Raw genomic sequence first — 19,188 nt, 5'->3', positions numbered from 1 at the left:
AAAGCAAGAAGAGCCCTTCATAAAGGAACAAATCAGCATGGCCAGGCAATTCTCAAAGCAGATGCTTCCTCCAAGGCAGCAGGCACTTCACTCCTGTGCACTCCTGTGGAGGGTCACCATGTGCCAGCAGCGAGGGGACAGCCCGAGCCCACAGGAAAACAAAGAGACATCTCTGCCCACAGAGCTATCAACATCCAGGGGACCATGTCCATGGGGAAATGTGCTGGCAGGACGCATGGACACTGGAAAAGGAGACCAACAGTGACAGAACCCATCTCAGGCACAGCCGAGGGAGCTGGAAAGGGGCTCAGCCTGGAGCAAAGGAGGCTCAGGGGGGCCCTTGTGGCTCTGCACAAGTCCCTGACAGGAGGGGGCAGCCGGGGGGGTCGGGCTCTGCTGGCAGGGAACAGGGACAGGAGGAGAGGGAACGGCCTCAGGCTGGGCCAGGGGAGGGGCAGGGTGGATATTTGGGAAATTTCTTCACTGAAAGGATTGTCCAGCCCTGGCACAGCTGCTCGGGGCAGTGGTGGAATCCCCATCCCTGGACGTGTTCAAGAAAGGTGTGGATGTGGCACTTGGGAACACGGCTTAGCGGTGGCGGTGCAGGCACCGCGCAGCGCCCGGACCGCACCGCTCCGCTCCCGCTCTCCGTGAGGCGCTGAGGCGGCGGGGGCGGGGCAGGGGGCGGGGCAGGGGGCGGGGCTATTTCGGGGTCCGGCCACGCCCCCGCCCTCCGGCGCTGGGGCCGCCCCCCGCCCCGCCCCGCGCAGGCGCAGAGGGGCAGCTGGGCCTCATGCGGTTCCCAGCCGAACCGGCCGGCAGCGGCGCCGCGCGCGCTCCGCATCTCCCGCCCGCTCCCCCCCCGCGCGCGCCGTCCGCGTGCCCGGCGGCCACAGGTGAGGGCGGCGGGCGGGACCATCGGGGCAGCCCGGGGGGGGGGGGCGGCAGAGCGGGACCACGCGGATCCCGCGGGCCTGGCGGGGGCACACGGGCGGCGCGCCGGAGGTTCCGCGCGGCGGTGGCGGGAATTTCTGGCGGGAGGAGCGGGGAGGGGAGCGGCCCTCGGCGGCGGGGGACAGCGGGCACCGGCCCTCGGCGGCGGGCGGGGGAACATCTTGGGGGTCGTTGTCAGGAATGTCAGGGCCCGGGGCGCGTCCTCCTCGCAGAGCCCGCGGTGAGGCGGAGCCGGTGTCTGTCGCGTCCAGGCGCGGGGCAGATGAAGTACATCCTAGTCACGGGCGGGGTGATCTCGGGCATCGGCAAGGGGATCATCGCCAGCAGCATCGGCACCATCCTCAAGTCCTGCGGGCTGCATGTCACCTCCATCAAGATCGACCCCTACATCAACATCGACGCCGGCACCTTCTCCCCGTACGAGCACGGTGAGTGCCCCGCGGGCTCAGCATCGGCGTCTGCCGGGTGGCCCCGGGGCTGCCTTGGGTTGCAGTGAATCATTTCCATTGTAGGAGCCTTTGTGCCTGGTCCTGCCTGCGGGCCCCGCAGGCTGAGCCTGCCAGCACTCCGGGCTGGCTGGTGGGGCTGCTGTGCCCCCAGCACAGATGTGCTCTGGACTGTTGTTGCTGCTGCCCTGAGGGGTTCAGTCTCCAGTGCACTGGTCCTCTCGGTTATATAAGGCTGTTAGTTTTATTCGCCACTCCTAAACTTGCTGTGGCAATCAGGGAAGGTGTTTCCTTAAACTGAATTCTTTCACATGCCTGCTATGTGTTCTTGTGCCTGTTTCTGTGTGTGCAGGGGAGGTGTTTGTTCTGGATGATGGAGGGGAGGTGGACCTGGACCTTGGGAACTACGAGCGCTTCCTCGATATCCGACTCACCAAAGACAACAACCTGACCACTGGGAAGATCTACCAGTATGTCATTAACAAGGAGAGGAAGGGAGATTATCTTGGCAAAACGGTCCAAGGTGATGCAAAACTTCTTTCCTGGTGCTTAGAAATGCATTCTGTCCTGGCTGGATGCTTTTGTCTTTCATCTTCACTTGAGGCTCTGCACCATCCTGCTTGTGTTTGGACTGTGCTGGACTTGGGTCCAGCTGTCTAATGTAGTCAGTGATGAAAGTGAACAGACTTCAGACCAATACACTTGGGGGTTGCTTGTTAGCTGGTTAAAATGGTTAATGCTTTTGTTAACTCATGTCATTAGAAAACCCAAAGGATTTGTGAGTAACAGATCAGTCCCTTCCCTTTTTAACCATTCTCCACAGTTGGTTGACATTAGGACTTTTATGGACGTTAAAAACAGAGTGACTCTCTGCTTAGAGAGAACAATTTGTGCTTGAATCTTTCAGCTTAAAGGAAATGTTGCTTACATGTGTTTAAATTGAGGCAGGGTTCCATTTCCTGCCAAGGCACTTGAAAATCACAGCCAAGAATAATCACTTCAAAAATGCATAGTTCTTTAAAGACACAAATTCCTGCTCAAGCCCTATGGGAAGCACTGGCTAGTGATTGTCAGTAATTTGCTCTGTAATGAGTTAAGGGGGAGAAACATGTGGGGGTGCTTTAACCCTTGCCTGGGTTTCCTTTCCAGTTGTTCCCCACATCACAGATGCCATACAGGAATGGGTAATGACACAGGCACGGATTCCTGTGGATGAAGATGGCATCGAACCCCAAGTTTGTGTGATTGAGGTTTGTAACTTTTAAAAAGTAGATAGTTTTGCTTCTTGTATGCAGTATGCTGATCTGTATGCATATTTTGCATATTTCTTTACAGAAATGTTCAACTTGCACGTTATTGAATGGGTTAAAAATTCCCCTTGTTAACTTCACTTACTCTATTCTTCTGAATTGCAAAGTACAGCTGCCTCATGAGGAGCAGCCCCACAGGACCCCAGGGAGCGGCTGGAGCTGGGCCGGGGCAGGCTCAGGCTGGAGAGCAGGGAAAGGTTCTTCCCCCAGAGGCTGCTGGGCACTGCCCAGGCTCCCCAGGGAATGGGCACGGCCCCGAGGCTGCCAGAGCTCCAGGAGCGTTTGGGCAGCGCTGCCAGGGATGCCCAGGGTGGGATTTGGGGTGTCTGTGCAGGGCCTGGGGCTGGACTGGATGATCCTGTGGGTCCCTTCCAGCTCAGGAAATTCTATGAATTAACCTACAGAATTAATTTTTTAGCTCTTGTAACTTAATATGCCAGTCTGAGTTAATCGTGCTGCGCCCTCTTCTTCCTTGGTGGCTGGAGGGAGGGCAGGTAAACCCCACTCTGGAAACAGTTGTCTTTCCTCCTCAGCAGTAAAAGGAGCCTTGAAGTGACCATTTCAAGCACAGACATGTGATAGGGGATGGCACAGTGGTGGCAGTTTTCCGTGTGTTTATGGAACATTTTGCTGCCAAAAGGAGATGGAGCAGGGTGAAGGCTCTGATGTTGCTGAGCTGGCTGCTGGGATATGCTAACACAGGAGAGGGAGCTTGTCAGGTCATGGTGACTTGGACTCTGCCTGCAGCTTGGGTGCCAATTTCTGTGCCAGCATCACAAGCCCAGATCTGAAGTACCGAGGGGGGACTGTCCGACAGGGCCTGGGAGGCTCCAAGTATTGTCTTGTCTCTGTTCCTTCATGTGTCCACTCTATATAATTCCTAAAACTTAACAGAAATTTTGCTTCTCAGTGCCACCTAAGGTTCATAAATCATAATTTTAACATTTAAGTCTTTCTCTGAAGAGAAAATAGAGGTAAAGCTGATGTTTCTGGAGAGGTGCTGCCCATATGTAAAGCTGTTTTTCTTGTGGCTTTTTGATTTATGGGGAAATTATGGAGGTAGAATAGTACTTGAAACAGATTGGAGGCTGTGGAAGGAGTGCATACAGCTGGCAAATGCTGGTGCTTTGCATAGAATAGAATCACAGAATACCCTGAGCTGGAAGGGACCTTCAAGGATCATAGAGTTCAACTCCAGGCCCTGCACAGACACCCCAAATCCCACCCCGGGCATCCCTGGCAGCGCTGCCCAAACGCTCCTGGAGCTCTGGCAGCCTCGGGGCCGTGCCCATTCCCTGGGGAGCCTGGGCAGTGCCCAGCAGCCTCTGGGGGAAGAACCTTTCCCTGCTCTCCAGCCTGAGCCTGCCCTGGCCCAGCTCCAGCTGCTCCCTGGGTGCTGTCCTGGGTCATAGCAGAGACTGGTGGTGCACCTCAGGAGGAAGCTCTGTTAGTGTTGATACTCCTTTAGGCAATCAGAGGCATGTGCTGGGGAGATGTTTGTGTGTTGTTCTGTGTATTTGTACATCTTTAGTGTACAGCTTCACCAGGTGCTGTTTTGGCAGTAACTTGAATTCCCTCTGTCTGTGTGTTCCCAGCTCGGGGGCACGGTGGGTGACATCGAGAGCATGCCTTTCATCGAGGCCTTCCGCCAGTTCCAGTTCAAAGCCAAAAGAGAGAATTTCTGTAACATTCATGTCAGTCTGGTTCCCCAGGTAAGGACCCAAAACGTGGTGGTCAGAGGCTTCCTCAATCCAAAATTTGCTTCCTAAGCAGGTGCTTCTGAAGTGTTGTATCTCTAAGTGTTTCTACTTCTGTATTTCTGTGGATATAAACTTCTGGCAGAAATGCAGAGATTATATCATTTTGTATTTGAAAAGTCTCACAGGAATTGAACAGGAGCTTTTCAAAGTGTATAAATGTGTAATAAAGGCTTGGGAGTTGCAGGAATGCAGCATGAGCATTCCCTGTGCCAGGCTGAACTGAATTTGACAGAGCAAATTGATAATTACAGAGTGCAGATCAATCTTTGTTCTCTTCTCCCTTTTCCCCCTTCTGTTCAGGCCAGGTGATTTACAGAGGAGAGTTAGAAATATAAAATATTAGGTATTTGGAGGGAGCAGTGGATAAACCTTAGGCTCTCTGTCCCTCTCCTTCCTGCACTCTGGTGGGCAGATTGGAATTTGGGTTCCTGCTGGTTGCTTGCAGTCCTGGGGATTAAAATGGGGTACACGAGGTTCATGTGAATTGTCCAAGAACTGAGTCAAAGTTTTCACAAGATGGGTGAGAGTCCTGATTAACCTGCTGAATCATTGCTGCTGATCATAATCTGATACACCAACTGCTGCTCTTCTCTGACCAGCCAAGCTCGACAGGGGAGCAGAAGACCAAACCCACCCAGAACAGTGTTCGTGAGCTCAGGGGTCTCGGGCTCTCACCAGATCTGGTAAGGTTTGTGTTGCACGGTTTTGAGTGTAAAAATCTGGCATGTTGCAACAGCAGTCTTGTCTAAGTAATGCTTCAGTTGAGAGCTCTTGTACAGTGGTGATAAAAAAGAAAAAGAAACTGAGTTGTGGGGTTTTTTTCTCAAATCACAGAGCCTGCACAAAGACAGCTCTTTTTTAGAGGTCTGTTTTGTGAATGCCTGAGTATTTCTGTTTTGCATCACAACCCTGATGTTGCTGCTCTGTTAGATTGTTTGCAGGTGCTCCACTCCACTGGATACCTCAGTAAAAGAAAAGATTTCCATGTTCTGTCATGTTGAACCAGAACAGGTAAGGATTGCTGTCTGTGCTTCCTTGCAGTAAATACTGGAGCTCTTTGTCAGATGCTGAGGGGAATTTTGTCTGAGCGCAGCAGTTCCAGCTCTGTGTTTTGGTAGCTGCATAAATCATTTGCTGCTTTGTCTTACCTACCTTCCAGACACATGGACCTGTTGCTAAACCAATTCTTTTTGTGTCAGCACCCAGGCTTTCTTATAAGGTAGTTGGTGTAAGCTTAGAGAATCCTATGGAATCTAAGGTGATTTCTGAATCACTGTTTTGACCTTAATTGTACTTCCACATTCCTTCTGTGAACATAGAAGAATGAGATTTTCCAGTATTTAGAGGTGAAAGAATTGCCCCAAGCTAGGTTTAACGGATATATGACTGTATTTCATGCACTGCTCTTTTCACAGTATTATTTTTCTGCCCAAGCTTTGGGAGAAGCATTGCTTCACTTGAAAGTTGTGATATGCACAAATTCCATGTTAGCACGATTCTTTCTGTACTGAGACTCATAACACAGTCAAAGGGGGACCTTGGAAAATAGTCAAAAGTATGTAGGCTGAATGTTAGCGCTTTCTGATCCAGCTGGAGCTTGAAAAATGTTGTCTTTTTGTGAAAGACTGAGTATCACTCCACAATCCCAGGTTCTGTCAAGCAATTTTTATTAATTTGCTCTACAACAAGACCAAACTTGAGTCCTGCAATTTCAAGCACTGCACTGCTGGCAATAATGTTGATGTGTCATCAGTAAAATATCTACCTCTTGTTGGCCAGGAATTCAAAATAAGTTGGCTCTTGTCCCTTTCCAGGAAGTTTAATGCAGTTCTATGTAGTTGTTGCTCTGACTGCATTTGCACTTGGATTGAGAAGTAAACAGCACTGAGGGTAAAAGGAAAATGTGCAGCCAAGGAGGTTTGACTAGTGCAGTGTTGAACTCTGCTTTCAGTTGAGTCAGTAGAAATGAGGATTTTAAAAAGTTGTGCCAGTGTGTTTTAGATCCTTAAAGTACAGCTTCATTACTAATGGGCAAGTGACAGTTGTCCTGAGCCATCTTTTCCTGTTTCAGTGAACTAGAACTGTTGATGTAAATTTTCCTCATTGACCTAAGAATTCTTTCCTCGTAGTTGTTTAATCCTAAATTTGATGAGGGGCACCCTGTAAAGTGATCACAGATTTCCCTGGGTTTCAATCAGACTGGGAGCCCTGATTAGGAAGGACGGTGGTGGGCAGGGGGAGCTGTGCCTGTGGCAGTTTGACTGTAGCTTCATGTGGGATTCTGTATCACAGGAGTCTCCCTGGAGTGTTCTTTGAACTTTGCTGTGTGTTGCTCATGTAATGTGCAGGGCAGCTGACTTTCCTGCTGCTGGGTTACTGTGTTATAGCCCTTCCCAAGGGCTTCAGGGAGCAGTAATGCCTTGGAAGTACTGAAGAATGGCCTTTTCAAGCATAAGGAAAGCAGTGTTAAGCTGTTGATATGTTATGTTATTCAACATGTTACTGCCTGGAAGTTTAGGTGGTCGTGTGCTTTTCTGATAGAGACAGGAACACTGAATGTCTGAGTAGAAATGGTTGTACGGGCACTGGATGCCTGTGTTTTAATGACATCCTTCTTTTATGAACAGGTCATTTGTGTTCATGATGTCTCCTCTATCTACCGGGTTCCTCTGTTGTTAGAGGAGCAGGGAGTCGTGGACTACTTCAGGCACAGGCTGGACCTTCCCATCGAGAGGCAGCCCAGGAGGATGCTCATGAAGTGGAAGGAGATGGCTGACAGGTGAGCTGCACTGCTGGGCACACTGCAACACACTTCCAAGACTGGTTCATCTTCTTGGTTGCTGGTTGTGTGAGATGATGGGTGTTATTTCCTGTTCTCAGGTGTTCTTACATGCTCACATTGTTTTTTCCTTTTGCTCAGAGCCCCATCCCCAAACCTTGAATGTTTCCAGGGCTGAGGAATCCCCAGCTGCTGTAGACAGCCTGTGTCAGTGCCTCACCGCTCTCATTGTACAAAATTTCATCCTTATATCTAGCCTAAATCTCCCCTCTTTCAGATTAAAAGCATCACCCCTTGTCCTGGCACAACAGACCCTGCTAAAAAGTCTGTCCCCCTGTTTCTCATAAATCCTCTTACTGGAAGGCTGCCATAAAGTCTCCCTGGAGCTTTTTCTTCTTCAGGCTGAACCACCCCAATTCCCTCAGCCTTCTTCCATAAAATCCTGTGAGATAAACTTAGTGAGATCCTTATCTTGTGTTCGAAGTGTACTGTCTGTGTCAAACCCAGCTTGAAGTAATTAAAAGCCCTGCCCTCCTTTTCTATAAGAAAACCTCTCAGTAACATTACAAAGTGTTAAAATCCTTTTGTAGCTGTATGGAGATGTCAGGAGTGTCAATAAAAGGCACTTTTGCATGTGCTTTCAGGCAAGTGAGACAAATGTTTGGTACCTGTTCTGAGACTCCTTGGACACTGGGGTTTTTTCTTGTGAGGAATAGACTCAATGTTCATGGGGAAATAGTGAATAGAGTCTTTTCAGAAAGGACTTGAGTGTCAATATGTTTGACTTGAGTTAAATATGTTTGTTCTTATAAGAAATTAAGAGATGTCAAGATGTGGATGCTTTCATGCTTTCCTTTATTTGTGTGCCTGACACAAGCCAGCCCTGTCAGTAAGGTTTCCTTTTGATGGGGAAAGCCCTTGGTCCCCAGCTGGGCTGAAGGTATTTAGCAGTTCTGAGAGAAACTTTAAACAAACTCTTGGCTGTAGCCAGGAATGCTGTGTGAATCCCGTGCTGCCAGGTGCTGGGGATTGAAAATGTAGGCAGCACATCCTTAGGACTCGAGAAATGCGCTCTGTGTTTGTAGCTGCTGAAATGAACTCAGTCAGCAGCAGCGTGGGAAGATGCTGTGCAGTACAAACATACGCCAAGCTGTGCTTTGATCCTCTCCTAGGAGTTCACTGCAGTCTGTGAATCTAATACAGCTTCCTGAAACGGCGGTTTGGATCTGCTCAGAATGGCTTTTCATCATCAGGAGAGATGAGTTAATTTATATGTGGCTTTCTGCAACTGTTTTCCTTGGTCTTTGTTTTGGTTTTGATCTTGCTTTGATGTTTCTAAATCATAATTATTATGAAAGGTCACTCTTTCCAAAGATGTCAGCTCTGTTGGACAGACTTAGAAGAGCACAGCTGATTGTTCCTTGAAAAGCTGAACAGAATGTGATTCCCATCCCTCTCCTGTTACTGCTGGAATAACCTGTGTGTTCTGGTGTTCTGTAGGTACGACCGTCTACTTGAAACATGTTCCATTGCACTTGTGGGCAAGTACACCAAGTTTTCTGACTCCTATGCATCTGTCATCAAAGCCCTGGAGCACTCTGCCCTGGCCATCAACCACAAACTTGACATTAAGGTAGGGATGGGTCTGTGTGTGTGTGTGGAAAAAACTCCCTCCATGCTCCTTCCACCTACAGTGCTGCCCATCCTAATTCAGATTTTCACAAACCCATAGGCAGATTCAGCTGGTGAACATCCAAATTGTCCTTGCATCCAAACAGCTGCTTTGATCATAACAGCATCAAAACAGCTGCTACCAGGCCTAAACCAGCTTCAGAGCAAACCAGCCTCTCATGCTGTGATCTGTATGAGGTGTCTGCAATGGATGGACACTCCTCAGTGCTCAGCATTGTGTGCTGTGACAGTGGTAGATGGATTGGAGGAGGGCACTCTGCTTTAATTCCTCTGACAGTTGTTGCAAGTGATCCTTTTTTGGGGTTGTTGCTGTGTATCATAAAACTCAGGTTTTATGATGATCCTGCCTCAGGCTTTATTAAAGTTTTCATGCTGGTTTGGCTGTACAGGTGCTTTTTGGGGTCTTGGTGGTAGCTGGATGCTCTGAAGAGGTGAAATAGATACCTGTTGCCAGAAATTTTATATTCATTTCAATAGACTTTTAAATGTCTAGCAGTTTCATTATGTCAGGGAGTCATGGAAATAGGTGGTTGCTTTTTAACAGTACTGATCTAGGTCTGGGTTACCTTTCAACTTCCAAAATCAGTAGAAGAAAAGACAGGTGAAGTGCAAACCCTGCACATGCATCTGTGGGTAGCCCCTGGCACAGCTGTGTCTGAGTGGCTCAGAAGTGAAGTGAGCTCTGTGAGCCTTGTGCATGGAGATCTTATGCTCAGGAACTAACAGTAGTTAGTTAAAGAACTGATGGGTAGTTTTGCAACCTCCAAAAAACAACCAAAAAAAAGACAAAATGGTTATTTTAAAGGTTTAGCAGCCTGCCAGAACATCCCGAAGTTCAGAGGTACTGGAATACTGGAGATGAGAAAATGGAAAAATTGCAGGGTTTTTTTTCCATTGTCATAACGCCCTTTAATTACAGCAGCCTCATCATATCCTATTTCTTCTTCAGTGCCTCTTGAAGAAGATGTTTATTTGATGAGAGAGTGGTAGGTTTTTTTCTCTCTGTGTGGTGGTTTGTGCCTGCACAGCCCCATGTTCCCACCTTGCTGTGCTACAGGCTGGGGCTCTTGGACTTGGTGTGTGTTACAGCTGAGCTGCAGAGAGGGGAGGATGGAGGAATCATGGGTTCTGTTTGTGCACCAGTAGTAGGGTGGTGAGGAAAGTAGTTTTGTTGGCTAACAGATGGGAAATCAGCCCAGAAATAAACTTAAGTATCCATTAGGAAAAAAATGCAGAGCTATCCAGGAAGAATGATGCTATCCTAATTTAATGAGAATTCGAGATCCTGTACACTCTTGTGGCAATATCTCATCTCATCTCATCCTTTTTTGGATTTCTTCCCAGTACATTGACTCTGCCGACTTGGAGCCAGACACTCTGCAGGAGGAGCCTGTGCGGTACCACGAGGCATGGCAGAAGCTCTGTGGTGCTGAGTAAGTTCTGCTCTGGCCCTTTCCTTGGAGAATGTCTGATAAACCTGCTGCTGCTGCTGGCTTTGGAGTTACGGGCCTCACTGGAGACTGTTTTCTTAGCCACTGTACCAGCACACTCTGACAAGGCCCCCAAACACCTCTCAGGGGGATTTAGGATAAGATGTTAAATGGAGAATTGTTAAAGAAGTGCGGGAGTTGGTGAAAGGGAGCAGAAAGGGGGAAATGATCATGCTGGTGAGGATATGCACACCTGCATGATCAGGTGGAAACAGTGAGAGGAAATCAGAAGAAAGGAAAGGTACTGGTAGAGGCTGTTAAAGCCAGAGTGAGAATGGAAGGTGTGTATGGGGTAACAAGTTCTTTAGAAATAAAATGTGAGAAGGGGAAAAGTGTTAGTATGCAGAGGAGGGCCAAGAGTTAGCACAAAAACAAGAACGAGGGCCTGTTACCCCTCAGGGTGGCAGGATTTGGGTGGGATCAGAAGAAAGAAGCTCCTGCAGAGTTTGGTGTTAGGGCAACCTGAGACTGTAGCCAGAGGCTTCCTCAGCGTGGGCCTGGCTGGGTGATGTGTTTGCAAACGTGTTTGGTGCAGGGCATGTGAGTCCCACAGCATGAACCATTTCAATATGGTAACCTGCATTGTATTTGGGATCTTTCTTTGGGAAGGTAAAATTGGCATTTATAAAATATTTCCCTGTAAATTCTGCTTTGTGTGACAGCTCATGTGAAGTCATGTGGAAACTGCTGCAGCCAGGCCTTGCCACGTGGCTACTTGAGAGCCCTTTTCAGGAGAGAGGTCTTGCAAGCCCAAGATTTTATGGCTGGGAGGTGATATGTGGGTATGTGGTTTGGGGGAGCCATGCTGAATGGAATCCTTTCATCCTCATGCAGCGGAGTTCTGGTTCCTGGTGGATTTGGTGTTCGAGGGACAGAAGGCAAAATTCAAGCTATTTCCTGGGCAAGAAAACAGAAAAAACCCTTCTTAGGTGAGAAACATGTTTCATCCATAAGAAGAAAGAAAGCAAAGGAAAGGAGGTTGAGTAACAGCCTAACTGGTCTGCAGCAAGAGCTGCCCTGGTTTTCACTGGTGCCTGGGATGAGCAGTTTTGCAGGCAGTTGGCTGAGGAAGGCAGTGATCTGTGCTCAGCTGAGCTGGGAATGCAGCCTCATCCCTGGTTAGCTCTGAAGTGGTCAGAGTTGGATGGGATGTGCTGACAATGAATCTGTAATGAGGGGATAGCAGTCTGGGAATGTTTCAGAGCAGGCTGTGGTGGTCTTGGCACCAAGAAATATGTGAGTATGAAATGCCTGTGGTGAGTGACTGAACTGGTGTGTGAGCAGAGGGATGGGAAAGGGAGGGAAGTAAAGCTTGTCAGGACTGCAGATCCCTAAATCCCAGTCAAAGATCTGCCTCATCCAGGTTTTCCTCTGACTCAGGATACTCTCTGAAGGTGTGTGTGCTTTGCACCATGGGCTCAGAGGTCCTTGTCCTGACCTGATCCGTGTCCTGCCTTTCCTCCCACAGGAGTCTGTTTGGGAATGCAGTTGGCAGTGGTGGAGTTTGCACGCAGTGTCCTTGGTTGGCAAGGTAATTGCACAAAACCCTTCCTGCCTTTTGGTCATTTCTTGGGTTGCTTGAGTAATACCTGTGATTTTACATTTTTTATAGGTAGGTTTAATTTTTCCCCTAGACCTGTAAAAATCCTCATCTCTTTTGCTAATTCAAAGTAAAAATTTCCTTACCATATTTAAATAAAAATCAATGGAGTAAGTCATGCTTATAATGACAGAAAGCTTCCTCTTGCTTAACATGAGGTTCAGCTCCTGAATGAAACACTTTGGTGGCCTACATGTGCTGGGCATCCCAAATTCCCACTGCAGCCAGGGGGAATGAAGCCCAAAAACCACTTCAGCCAGCCAGCAGTTGCAGCTCCTTCAGTGAGTGGAGTTACCTTCTGAGCCCCACTGCTTGAATTGAGCAGGTCCCTGTTAACAGAACTCCCTTCAGAGATTGCTAAATGGAATTCTCAGCCTGACTCTGACTTTCAGCAGTAGTGAGGGTGAGAAAAAAGGAGTTTCTCAGACCACTCTGCTCCCTTCCCCCTCTGTGCCTTTACTTCTGTATTTGAAGCTGTTGAATGTGGGCTTTTCCTGAACGAGAGTGGGTTGTCCTTTGAAATTGATACCAAACAGTGCTGACAGCCCTGTTCCTGCTGCCTGGGGTGTTCTGTGCCTGGGGGGGTTCAGCACAGCTGGGGATGAGAAGCAGCTGTACCTGGGGCAGGTCCTGTAGGTGATGATGTCATGGTCTGAGAGACTTGATGTTTCTGATTGCTGAACGTTACATTGCAGATGCCAACTCAACAGAGTTTGACCCCAAAACTTCTCATCCAGTGGTGAGTTTATGGTGACTTTCTTGTGATATTCTTACCAGACTTATCTGCACGTCCCTGGGCACAGTTGCCAGGAGAAGCTGCGGCTGCCCCTGAATCCCTGGCAGTGTCCAAGGCCAGGTTGGATGGGGCTTGGAGCAGCCTGGCACAGTGGGAGGTGTCCCTGCCCATGGCAGGGGGTGGAACCGGATGGGCTTTAAAAGGTCCCTTCCAACTCGAACTGTTGTATGATAGCCACAGACAGTCCTGAATTCCTGGGAATGGTTGTGGAAATCTCTGTGTTCCTTGTCCAGGAACATAATGATTGGCTTCTGCTGTAATTTGAAATGCTACTCAAAGTGAGGAGGTTAACAAAAAGCAGCTTATGATGTTGTTTATCTGAGAGTAAGCAATTCTGCTTTGGGGATTTTGTTTCCATAAATTTGCTTGTTTCACATGCAGTTCAGTAAACAGCACAGTATTGGTGGGTGTGATCTGTGTAGACTCTGACTGAGGCCGTTTCCTATGTGAAAGCTTCCTGAATATCCACAAACCTCCCGTATGTTCTGTGCAGGCTGTACCAGAACAGCTTGGCCAGCTAACCTGGTTCTGTTGCTCTGCCTTGTCAAGACAGTGTTCCTTGGGCTGGTTTCCTTGGTTTTTTGCACGAATGTTGGTGGGATTTTTTTCTTTTAACATGTCAGAGTCTGCCTGGAACTATTATTCCTCCCTGATTCCCACTTCCCTCTGAATTCTTTCCACAGGTCATAGACATGCCAGAACATAATCCTGGGCAAATGGGCGGGACAATGAGGCTTGGCAAGAGAAGAACACTCTTCCAAACCAAGAATTCAATCATGAGTAAGGCCCTTCTTCCCTCTTCTGGAAATCTTTCCTGGGAATGGCTTGCATGTATGGTCGGTATGGGGAAGTGAGACCTGGGATTGTTGAAGCATCCTTGAATGGCAGGTGGGGAATGGGGGTTAGGAAATTTGATCCTCTCCAGAAGTGGCAGATTCTGAAGGATGCTGTTCAAATGAATGTGTTAAAAGCTGTGATCACTGCTCTAAGGAACATCTTCCTTCTGGTGCAGGGAAGCTGTATGGAGATCATGATTTCTTGGAAGAGAGACACAGACACAGATTTGAGGTAAAAATGCTCCTGTGGGTATCGAGCTTTCCTGTGTAATCCAGACTCAAGAGATCATGGCTTGTCTTGCTTCTGGTTTTCTAGGTCAATCCAGAGTTGAAAAAGTGTTTTGAAGAGCAAGGTCTGAAGTTTGTGGGGCAGGATGAGGAGGGAGAGCGGATGGAAGTGGTTGAGCTGGAAGGTGAGTCCTTAAGCAGTTGGTTTGTGGGTGTGGGATGGACAAGGGAAAGTGTTTGGAGGGTAATGGAGCAAGTTTTTGTGTGGGACCCATTCAGACTGTCTCAGAATGATTCCATCCATAAACTGATGGTAAAAATAGAATCCCATGTCCCTGTCCATTTATGGACAAAAGGCATGGAAATGATACTTCCCTGTCATCACGGCTTCAGCAGAATCGGGATTTCACCTGCAGCTCAGCCACAAGCTTGAGAGACTTGACGTGAATGTTTTGTTTGTTCCTCTCAGAGCATCCTTTCTTCGTTGGTGTTCAGTATCACCCCGAGTTCCTCTCCAGGCCCATCAAGCCATCACCCCCATACTTCGGGCTCCTCCTGGCATCTGCAGGGAGACTCACCCACTACCTACAGAAGGGCTGCAGGCTCTCACCCAGGTGGGTTTAAGACAGACCCCAGTCAGAGCTGCCACAGGCAGTGCTGCTTCCTGCAGGATAACCTGGAGCATCCTCTTGGCACAGAGTTCCTGGGGATAACTTGGTATTGCAGCACCTCTTCTTTCCACTCTTTTTTTGAAAGCTCATGTCTGGTGTGTTGAGGCTGATTGTGGGGCCACAGAGCTGTCCTGCAGAGAGGCCCTGGCTTCAGGGAGAGGAGATCTGCAGCCTTGTGCTGTCAGTCAGGATGTTTGGGGAAACAGGTTGGGCCTGCTCTTTGACATGGCTGGAGACCTCATGGGCTTTTCCCCACATTCCTCACACAAGTCCCACGTACAGGCACGTCCATAAGAAGCTTGTTCCTGCTGCTGGTTTAAAGAACAGGGCCTGGTTGTTGCAGCCTCATATTTTTTTCTGCTGACTTCAGCTTTCTTTGTTTCAGTTTGCAAAGCAAGTGGTGTTTTGGGTGGATTTAATGATGCAGTTACTTGGTGCTGCTGTTCCCCAGTGCCTGCAGTTCTGTTTGGCACTTGGGACTGTGCAGCCAATTACAACAATTTGGTACTGACCTGTTCTCCTCACAGGGAACCTGGAGGGGTTGCTGAGTCCTGGTAGGCACTAAATGAAAACCAGACCAAGTGCAGGGGAGAATTAGCAGTGCCTGTATCAAACCCAGGCAAATGCAATGCCAAAAGGAACGTGTTGGCTTTGTGGGTTGAGCTGCAGTGCAGCTGCACCACAGGATTCCTGTGTCAGTGTTAACATCACAGTGGTCAGGTGGGGTCCAGAAGAGTTTCATGTGTGAGGGACCCTCATTTCAATGCCTCCAAGGGTTGAGGGATATTTTAATTTTCTGCTTTTGCACATTTGAGTTTGAAATGGCTCCTCACAGCAGAGGAGCTGAAGTTTTCCCTGTGCTGCAGCATCCCACATCAGAATTATCAGTCCTTAAAGGACTTGTGCTCCCTAACCCCAAATCTCCAAATCTCTTCCTCCTGCAGGGACACCTACAGCGACCGGAGCGGCAGCAGCTCCCCTGACCTGGAGATAACAGAGCTGAAGTTCCCTTCAGCAAATCACGACTGATTCCTGGTAATGTTTAATGATCTCAACCTCTTCCTTTTGGAAAAAATTCCTTGCCCAGTCTTTGCTCCTGGCATCTGACTTCCACAGTATTTGGTAGGAAGCTGGCACACCATGAGATGTGCTGGTGCTCATGTGTTCCAGCTGTGCTGAGGGCTGGGTAGTGCCTCTGTCTATGTTACAGCTGGGGGTGGGTGTCCTCTTAGCAAACTGACCCACAATAAAATACAAATACACACCGGTTTGGGGTTAAATTCACATAAAAGCACCAGTGGAGCACAAACTCCTGGAAATGAGGACAGAGCTGAGCAAGGGGTTCCTGGGTTTAGGAAATGCAGTGTTTTGTAGTCCCTCACTACTGTAAAATAATACTTTGGAAGTATCCATTTGTGTCCATCTCCTGGGACAGCAATTCCTGTCAGACCTGGGGCTCGAGCTCTGGTCTGTTAAGGGCTGCAGGTGTTACAGGGATGTGAAAAGTGGATGTACACAGTTCAGGGAAGGAGACACTAAAACCTGGCACTCAGACTGCACCAGGAGAACAGGCAGACTTTAAATCTGAGTTATCCCCCTGTGCAGTAGGTGATCATGGATGTGACTTTCCCTGCTCTGGCTGGTTTGTGTGGGGGTTTTGCAGGAGCTGAGCAGCATCTGTGCACACAGCTCTGGGGTGAGAGCAGGGCTCTGCTGCTGAGTGCCAGGGCACTCAAGAGGTCCAGCCCTTCCCTCCTCCCCCTTCCCTTTGTGTAACAGACACTTCCAGAGTGAACTGCAGAGGGAAAGCAGGGCCAGCCCCAGTGTGTCACAGGAGTGCTCCCCATCCCTGGGCACAGGACTGGGACCAGATGCAGGGATTGCTGGGTGTTGGGCTGTTCCACAGCTGGTGCAACACCAAGAGCTGAAGAATTCTCTCTGTAAATTTTTATCCTAAAGATACTCTGAACCTTGGTCTCACTGACAGTATCCCATGTGCTCCCTAATGTGGCACATCTGGTGGCTTTGAGGCTGTCCCCACATGAGAGAGCTGTGGGGAGGGTGGCAGTGTCCCTGGGGCTTGTCTCAGCCCAGCTCTCCTAGGGCTGCAGCACAGTGTCCCTTTGGCACAGCCATGGCAGTGCTGGGCAGAGCAGGGGCTCGGTCCTGGCTGAGCGCTGCTCGCTCCCCGTGCTCTGGGTGGACGTGGGTGTGTGTGTAAGGAGCACGTGTCCAGGGGAGCCTTTGGTGGTGCCACAGTGCCCTGGAAAGCTGGCAGACACCCCTGAGCTGGGCACAGGCTCTTGCCAGGGCCCACGTGTCAGACTCTGCCTCCAGGGCTGTGCAGTTCCAGCCTCTGGCTCTTCCCTGTGAGTAATTCCTGCTCCTTTTCTCTCTCCCTCTCCAGGTGTGTCCTTGCTGCAGAGAGGAGTCACTGTTAGGTTTTCCAGGTGTTCTTACAGCAATAGCTTCAACACCCTCAGCTTTGGGCTTTCCTAATTTATGGGTTTATAATTTTTGTTCTGAGATCCTGTCCCTTATTTCCTCAGCTGTTCTGTCCTTCCTTTATTTTCTATGTAGATCTTGGTTATTTGTGGAGGAAAGTTCACAGAGGCCCCTCCACACTTCCTTCAGTTCCTTCAGTTGCTTGGAGGTCAAAGCAAACTGGGGTGTGGGATTTGATGTGTTGAGGGGAATCCCATGGCACATGTCCTACCCAGTGCAGGGAGTGCTTGGCATCAGGGTGCCTTGGACACTGACAGTGGAGTTCTTTCTCCAGTCTTCCTGCTCCCTCCTCAGTCTTCGCTTACTGGTGAAATTATGGATGGCATGAGATTTTGGGGGCTGGCTCAGCGTCTGAGCTGGGCTGTGCTGCAGAGGAGGCTCTGGGCAGCTTCATGCAGCCTTTTTGGTTTGTTTTTTCTTTTTTTCAGGCAAAAGGGGGAGGGGATGATTTCTGTTTGTTTGGGGTTTTTTTTCAGTAGTATTTACAAATCTTTGGCACTGGTGCTCTTGGTGCATTCATTGTCACAATGAACTTGTAACCAGGAAAATCTTCCTGGAATTGTGTTACTCTGGAACACGCTCAGCTCTGGCTGACGTGTCACTGCAGGGATGTGATTAACTGGGATCAGGCTGGGGGGGCAGGAGAGCAAAGCTGCCAGGGAAGCCCTGACCCGAGGGGTCGGTGCGAGCCCTCCCTGTGCCAGCACTCCTGGAGCTGGGAAACTCCGACCCCTTGCATCAAGGGGGAGGTGAGAACAGAGTGAACCACTGAGCCACTTCCACTGCTGCCTTGAACCGTGTCCCTGCCCTGGGACACAGCAGTTCCTGGTGCTTTTTCATGGATTTGAAGTGGAGCCTTTCGTTGCCTTTTTGTCCACGTTGGAGCTGTGTGTCCTGTGCTCCCGCAATTCCCAAGGGCTGTTCCTGAGGGAGGGGCTCGCCCTCCCCTCGGCGTTACCCGGGTTGGGTGGTGGGTGTTGCTGTCCAGCTGTGCAGTGCTGAGGGGGCTGAACTCCTTTGGTTCCCTGCCTGCTGCTGCCATGGAATGCCCTGCGTGGCCCTTGGTGTTTGAGAGGAAAGGAAGAAAAGTGTCTCCGCTGTCTGAGATGTCGCACACTCAGAATCCAGCAGCTCGGTGGAGTTTGGGGAGAGCTGCACGGTCAGACCTGGCTGAGCCATGAAACCAAACCCTGTCCTGTCCCTCCTCAGTGACCTCCTCCCCACCCCCCATGCTTTAGTCCTCAGTTGTTTTAAATATTCCCTGTAAAGCTGCTGTGAGCCTGGAGAGCTTCGAGGATTCCTCGTGTGCCAGTTCCAGCTGTTGTGCAGGAATGATCAAGTTGCAGTGCTCTGCTACTGCCCAGTCCTGCCCTGGCCTGGCTACTCCTGGGGGCAGGGTGAGATCTTCCCTCAGCTGCAGCACAACTGTGTTTTTTTCTCCTGAAATGTTTGTTTTGGCCAAAACTGTGCAACTGACTCGGTCATTAAATGCTCATTTGTAACAAACTGAGTAAGAGCTCTGAGCTCACTCTGTTCTGCCTGCTCGGAGGGAGGGAAAGGACTGGAGCACAAAAGTGCCTGACCTTGAATTAATCCCCTCTAAGCTAGCAAAAACTTGTGAGCTGTATTCACAGTGGGTTTAGATGTGGATCTCCAAAGTCTGAAATTATGGAGCTTCCCTCCAGCAGTGGAGAAACCTGGGCTCAGCCTGAGGAATTAGGCTTCAAGCTACCCCTGGAGGGTTTGTCCCCGACTCTGCCACAGCCTTTCTTGCCCGCTGCAGGCCCAGGCCCATGGCCAGAGCTGTGTCCCTGGGCCATGGGGTGATGTGGGGCTGTCACTCCCACCAATTCTGCTCTCCCCAGAGCAGCCTCAGCCCTGGCTCTGGGTTCAGTAACCAACTCCCTTGGGACAAGTCCTGGGAGAACTGTCACCCAAGGGCACCCTGTGGTTCCTGTCCCCACTCCCCATGAGGAGGGGGAAATGCTGTTCCCCTTTGACTCCTCATCCTCAGCACTGGGGCCAGGCTGTCTCCCCGCTTCTGCTGGGCCCTGGCTGCTCCCAGGGCTCTGCCTTTGCCTCAGCATCTCCCGGTTACAGGGTCCTCAGGGGCGAGCTGGG

General features: G+C 49.7%; 1 protein-coding gene across 2 annotated transcripts; it reads left to right on the top strand.

Moving 5' to 3' along the window:
- The first annotated feature begins 827 nt into the window (after positions 1–827).
- Positions 828–18,577, top strand: CTPS1 (CTP synthase 1). 2 transcript variants are annotated; one of them, XM_039564493.1, is made up of 19 exons: positions 828–896; positions 1,206–1,382; positions 1,753–1,923; positions 2,550–2,650; positions 4,306–4,422; positions 5,070–5,153; positions 5,401–5,481; positions 7,098–7,249; positions 8,750–8,882; positions 10,286–10,374; positions 11,266–11,360; positions 11,900–11,962; positions 12,727–12,770; positions 13,511–13,607; positions 13,840–13,895; positions 13,980–14,076; positions 14,361–14,505; positions 15,507–15,597; positions 16,970–18,577. In XM_039564493.1, the coding sequence occupies exons 2-18, from the start codon at positions 1,217–1,219 to the stop codon at positions 15,589–15,591; spliced, it is 1,776 nt and encodes a 591-aa protein (XP_039420427.1). In that variant the 5' UTR covers positions 828–896; positions 1,206–1,216; the 3' UTR covers positions 15,592–15,597; positions 16,970–18,577. The 2 variants fall into 2 exon arrangements, with proteins under 2 accessions (XP_039420427.1, XP_039420428.1); XM_039564494.1 differs by having other exon boundaries at positions 876–896; positions 1,167–1,382.
- Positions 18,578–19,188: the final 611 nt, after the last annotated feature.

The sequence above is a fragment of the Corvus cornix genome, chromosome 23 (genome assembly GCF_000738735.6).
Source record: "Corvus cornix cornix isolate S_Up_H32 chromosome 23, ASM73873v5, whole genome shotgun sequence".
NCBI lineage: Eukaryota > Metazoa > Chordata > Aves > Passeriformes > Corvidae > Corvus > Corvus cornix.
Note: the sequence above shows the minus strand (reverse complement) of the source record. Positions and strands in the feature narration are given on the sequence as shown.